At 33.1% G+C, this 6,755-nt stretch overlaps 1 protein-coding gene across 2 annotated transcripts in view; it reads left to right on the top strand.

Moving 5' to 3' along the window:
- The window catches only part of nab1b (NGFI-A binding protein 1b (EGR1 binding protein 1)), a 46,330-nt gene extending 39,954 nt beyond the window's left edge, over nt 1–6,376 (top strand). Inside the window, exons 7-9 of one of the 2 annotated variants that reach the window (XM_056466029.1) lie at nt 420–560; nt 1,372–1,408; nt 4,632–6,376. In XM_056466029.1, coding sequence (XP_056322004.1) covers nt 420–560; nt 1,372–1,408; nt 4,632–4,674 — 221 coding nt within the window. In that variant the 3' untranslated portion in view covers nt 4,675–6,376. The remainder of the gene's footprint in view (nt 1–419; nt 561–1,371; nt 1,409–4,631) is intronic. The other variant, XM_056466027.1, reaches the window with a different exon arrangement.
- The last annotated feature ends 379 nt before the right edge of the window (nt 6,377–6,755 follow it).

The raw sequence follows: 6,755 nt of genomic DNA, 5'->3' as shown, positions 1-6,755 counted from the left end.
AGGTGAGTTAAAAGGGACGCGTTATGATGACCCTTTTTGCAAGATGTAGCTTAATATAAACCTTTGAGGTCAACAGAATGTGCCTGTGAAGTTTCATCTTAAAATAGCTCACATATATGGTTTAGGGCGGCACGGGGGCTCAGTGATTTACTCTGTCGCCTCATAGCAAGAAGGTCGCTGGTTCAAGTCCTGGCTGGACCAGTTGGCATTTCTGTGTAGAGTTTGCATGTTTTCCCCATGTTGGTGTGGGTTTCCTCCAGGTGCTCCAGTTTCCCCCACAGTCCAAAGACATGCGCTATAAGTGAATTGGATGAACTAAACTGTCTGTAGTGTTAAACGTGTTAAATTTGTGTAAAAATGTGTTACACATTTTCATGATCATCCCCAAATATAGCGATGTATTTGTTGTGTCTCAACAGGTGAGAGGCCACTGAATCTGAGGGTGACCAATCAGAGGATGAGCATTTCAGATGGAGACACGCCCCTCGGAAAGCAACTGGCCAATGAGCTGAAGAGGCATCATCACGCTAATGCAGAGAACAAGACGTCAGCAGCCACAGGTGTGTGTGTGTGTGTGTGTGTGTGTGTGTGAGGCATCATAGCATGCTACTAAAGGTTAAGGCAATTAAAGCCTCGTTTACACTAATTTATTTAGTTTTAAAACGCATAAGTTTTACTACGGTTATGCCTTCTGTCCACACTACCCGGGAGTTTTCGAGCCTCGTGAGTGTTTTGAAAACGCTGAAGAGGCCGTTTTGGTCTTTAAACATTAAAACTAAAATGTATTAGTGTAAACGGGGGCCTAAGAACTGTAAAGCAAAAATCATGTGTATCCTTTACAGATAAGACAGTCCCATAATGCATTGCAAAAAGCTCAGTTATATAAAGCGGTGGAAAAAATAAGAGATGGATTGAAAATTGTCTGGTTTTAGGATTTGTTATGTTTTCAATAATATTTATTATTTATTAATTTGTTTATTTATTTATTTATTTATTTTTGCATAAAATAACGAATTGCTTTGTTTTTAGACATGTTTAAATTCATTTTTGGACGAAAAAAGTCAATATGTGATTCAAATGAAAACATTCTGACAGATTGACTTTTTAGGGGGATTTTGTATTTATTTATTTCAATAATGTATTTATTTACTAATTTTTTGTTACATTTGTAAGAAATGCTATAAGGCTAAAACAAATATTAACGTGTTACTCTGAAAAAACGAGAGTTTTTTTTTAATAGTTTTTTATCATAGCTGTATAATTTACAAAATCATCTCCTCTCCCTGCACTTGTTCCAAACCTGTATGAGTTTCTTTCTTCAACTGTTTGGTTACCAATATTTTTCCAAATCTCTTCTTTTATGTTCAACAGAAGAAAGAAACTCAAACAGGTTTGGAACAAGTGGAGGGTGAGTAGATGACAAGAGTTTGTATTTTTCTGATAACGATTTCTTGCACTGTAACAAATGCTGAATTCCACACAATCAATTTGTGTTGGGACAACATGAAGGAATTAAGTTAACTTATTAGTTTTTACAAATTTAAATTGATTAAACATAAAACAATTAAGTTGTCCCCAAAAAAAACAAAGAATTGTGTTGTTTCAGCAATAAGTTAAATAAGTCATTTGAACAAACAGCACATGTCATATTTTTGAGTGTAGTAGTTGACCGCAATTCGGCACACTAGATTCTGGAACAAAGAGACACACTCTCAGTGATGTCTAGTAGAAGCTTTATTGCACATTATCTAACACACTCACACCCTTAAACCATAAACACATTAGTGCACTTAAACTGACCTGGATGTTTTCATATACACTCAAAAAATTACATTTGCTGTTTGTTCAAACTACTTTTTAAAATTGAGCTGAAACGACACAATTATTGAGGTTTTTTGGGTGGACAACATTGTTTTATGTTCAATCCACTAAAATTTGTAATTTGTGCTGTTGTCTCAACACACATAGATTGTGTGGAACCAGCATTTTTTACAGTGTGTGGGTTCTTCATGCAGTACATTTTAAACAGTCATTTTAAATATAAATAAATCTTTTTTACAAGATGGAGAATTGTAAAACTGGAATACCTGATGTTAAAGTACATGAGAATTATAGAAAAACTATCTTATCAAGTAGATGCAGCAAATTATGTGTATTAAAATCTGAATATTTACAATTTGAGAAGACAGTGAACTAAACTGAATGTAACAGATGATAGGATGGGTTCACCGAGTTCACCTAGGTAATTGTGTTTTGTAAATGTGTTTAATGCTAGTAATTACAAAGAATTTTATTATTTAAATGTTTAGAAATGACAATATTATTATATTATTATTATGCCACATGGGGTGACATGGTGGCTCAGTGGTTAGCACTGTCGCCTCACAGCAAGAAGGTCACTAGTTCGAGTCCCGGCTGGGCCAGTTGGCATTTCTGTGAGGAGTTTGCATGTTCTCCCCGTGTTGGCGTAGGTTTCCTCCAGGTGCTCCAGTTTCCCCCACAGTCCAAAGACATGCGCTGTAGGTGAATGGAATATACTAAATTGGTCGTAGTGTATGTGTGTGAATGAGCGTGTATGGATGATTCCCAGTACTGGGTTGCAGCTGGAAGGGCATCCGCTATGTAAAACATGCTGGATAAGTTAAGTATTATTAATTATATTTATAAGTTAAATATTATATTTATTAAACAGTTAAAAACAGTATTTATAAAATATTTATAAAAATAACCAAATATACAATTCAAATTGCAAAAAGTGAATCTGTTTGAATTTACGTAATCTAAAAATGGATATAAAATGACATATTATATTGGCTAAATGAATATACTTTAGAAAAATTTAACGTCTATTATGAATATACGTACTGTTAATGCAAAGTAATATTCAAAAATAATAACACATTAACTGTTTTAGAATTATCCATTGTGATTGCACTCCATTAGTCATCAGTCAACCCTGAAAAAACATTAAACTATAGTTCAAAATAATGCACATGTCTTCTTTTTTTTAAGAATTGTGCAACATCTTATGAATGTACTTATTCAGAACTGACAGATATGTATTTTATATTTAATAATAATAATAATAATAAATAAAAATCAGTATTTCTATTTTAGAAGCATATGGGGATATGATAATAATAATAATAATAATAATTCATTCTTTTCTTTTCGGCTTTATCCCTTTATTAATCTGGAGTCGCCACAGCAGAATGAACCGCCAACTTATGCAGCACATGTTTTATGCAGTGGATGCCCTTCCAGCAGCAACCCATCACTGGGAAACACCCATACACTCTTGCATTCACACACATACATTACGGCCAATTTAGCTTATTCAATTCACCTATAGCCCATGTATTTGGACTTGTGGGAAACCAGAGCACCCAGAGGAAACCCACGCTAACACGGGGAGAACATGCAACCTCCACACAGAAATGCCGACTAACCCAGCTGGGGCTCGACCTTCTTGCTGTGAGGTGATCGTGCTACCCATTGCTCCACTGTGACACCAATAATAATAATAATGATTATACAGTTGAAGTCAGAATTATTAGCCCCCCTTTGAATTTTTTTTCTATAAATATTTCCCAGATTATGTTTAACAGAGCAAGGAAATTTTCACAGTATGTCTGATAATATTTTTTCTTCTGGAGAAAGTCTTATTTGTTTTATTTCTGCTAGAATAAAAGCAGCTTTTAATTTTTTTAAAAGCCATTTTAAGGTCAAAATTATTAGCCCCTTTAAGCTATATATTTTCGATAGACTACAGAACAAACCATTATTATACAATAGCTTGTCTAATTACCCTAACCCCCCTAGTTAACCTTATTAACCTAGTTAAGCCTTTAAATGTCACTTTAAGCTGTATAGAAGTGTCTTGAAAAATATCTAGTCAAATATTATGTACTGTCATCATGACAAAGATAAAATAAATCAGTTATTAGAAATGAGTTATTAAAACTATTATGTTCAGTCTCTCCGTTAAACAGAAATTGGGGGAAAAATAAACGGGCCTAATAATTCAGGGGGGCTAATAATGTGTATGTATGTATGTATGTATGTATGTATGTATGTATGTATGTATGTATGTATGTATGTATGTATGTATGTACGCGTGTGTGTATATATATATGTATGTATGTATGTGTGTGTATATATATATATATATATATATATATATATATATATATATATATATATATATATATATATATATATATATATATATATATATATATATATATATATATATATATTTATTTATTTATTTTTTTTTTTTTATTATTATTTTTTTTTATTATTATTTTTTTTTTTACATTTTAATTTTATTACTGTTTTTTTTATTAAATTTACATTTAAATTTCTTCACTCCATATGTAATTTATTCTCACTTATAAAATATTAACCTCGTGATTTTAAATGTCACTCACATTTGTTAGCTTTTCCCAAAATTGTAAAAAAGCTAACAGATGTGAGTGATATTCAACATCATAAGGTTAATATTTTGAAAATGAGTAAATGATCCACATTATATTTGTGCAACTGAAGGCAAAACTTACAAGCCATTTATCATAATCGACATCAAGAGTTTTAACAATCAAACCGTTTCGCTTCATTCTGCTTTTCAGAAAACGGCGGAGACGCATCATCGCGTGCCCTCAACCTCTCTGAGAAGAAGACCATCAAATCGGAGCCGGAGGACTCCAGATAGCAGCCCCTGAACGCTTTCCCTTCAAACCTACAACAGTACACGTCGTCTGTCAGTCAATACTAAAACAAGCACAACTACAGTAGAGCCTTAACAACCAATGTTGCCTCAAAATAGAGTTTATTTTACTTTCTCGCCATTTTTTGTTTTTTGCCAAAGCACCTAGAGCCCTTATTTGCATTCTCCTGAGTAGATCCACACTGTTTGTGCTGTCTGCACCGACTGTACTCAGTGCTCACTAGTTTAAGTCATCATTTGTTACTCGTTTTTAATCTCCTCACGCTCTCCTATGGATGTGGACCAAAAGTCTGCTATTTGTACATACGTAGAAAACGTCGGTTAAATGTTATTTAAATACTGTATGTGTTTCGTGTGTGCGTGTGTATATATGAATGCATGTAAAACTTCACTGAAACGGAGGGCCGCAGTGTTTTTAAACTTTGTCGGGATGCCAATGTTTTTGTCGAGTGCGTCCGAAATTGTGTACTTCCATACTATATAGTATGTTAAAAACAGTATGGGAGCCAAGTAGTATGTCGAAAAACAGTAGGCGAGAAGTACACTGAAAAAAAGATGCACTGGATTTGCGACATCTTTTTTATGTTAAGTAGCTGCAAACAATTTATACGGGCTGAATTTAAACAAACAAATGAAGTTGAACATTTCTAAATTTAATCTCTTTGGTTAAATTTAGAGCATATAAATTGTTTGCAACCACTTACCTTAAAAAATGTAGTGAATCCAATAAATCTTTTTTTTTTTCAGTGTAACTGGATGACTTGCTACTTCCAGCGAGATTCTGAAGTGCGCATCCAAGGGACGCTACCCTGAATAGGTCATGTGACAATGACTAATGGAGTAGTAATGGAAGGATGTAGTATGTCCGAGTTCCAGTCATACTATTCACATTCATACTATATAGAACGTACTTTTTTAACAGTCGTGTTGTAAATACAAATTCAATTGTAGTACACACTCGAGGAGTAGGCGATTTCGGAAGCAGCCTTAGTGATTGCATTTCTCTTTAAAGACCCCTTGAAATCATTTCCTGTATTGGCTATTTCCTGTTTTAACAGGACATTTGTAGACCATATCAAAGGGTTTGTCCTTTTTTTTTTATTTAAAAAATTAACATAAACAATGCCAGTTGCTAGTCGACAGCAGATCCAGCCTGATCTCATGCGGAAACGTAACTATCTTGTCAGTTTAGTGGATAATTCCCGAGTGTTACAAAAATGAACGATTTTAAAAAGGAGGCGTGGCACCCAACCCCGCCCCTAAACCCAACCGTCATTGGAGGATGAGCAAATCGTACTAAATTGTACAAATGAGATTGCCACTTAATCAAGATGTTATGAATTGCCATGAGATTGTGTTGGCAGAACTTGTTATTAGCATGAGTGATGTCATCATTCTTGAGAGCATTTGATTGGACAGAAATCTGAAGGATACTGAAATTAGAGCTGCATAATATATCGAAATTAAACAATTGCAGTATGGTGATTTAATGCAATAGTTCAATTGTAAAGACAGATTTATATTAATATATGCGCTGCATATTTTTCAGTGAAGTAAACAATACCCCGATATATTTCTATATTATATTAGTCACAAATATATTTATTAACCACTGAAAATGGCAAAATGAAAGCTTGAATGTTTACATTGGAAACTTTATTTATAATGTAAATATCGGTATTGTAAATTTGCAGTTGTTCTGTAAAGAAAAATGCATTTTAAGCGTTTAATAAAATAAATATTTGATATTTTTATTTAGTAATTATGCATTTTCCCAAATTGTCCAACTCTATATACAATTTTGCTCTAAAAAATTATTTTTAAGATTTTTTTTATTATTAATTTGACTTTTAATTCAATGTATACAATTTTTATATGCTCGTTGTTTTCCTGCAGTCTCCATCTCCATGACACAATTATTAATTCCTAATTCCTAATATTGCTGATTGAAGTAATCTGCTTGATTAAAAAATCACATTTTTCTGCACCTTGCTTAACAAAATTGTTATCATTCATCAGTACACTA

This window comes from Danio aesculapii, chromosome 9 (genome assembly GCF_903798145.1).
Source record: "Danio aesculapii chromosome 9, fDanAes4.1, whole genome shotgun sequence".
NCBI lineage: Eukaryota > Metazoa > Chordata > Actinopteri > Cypriniformes > Danionidae > Danio > Danio aesculapii.
The sequence above is the reverse complement of the archived record's forward strand: the minus strand, read 5'-3'. Positions and strand labels throughout refer to the sequence as shown.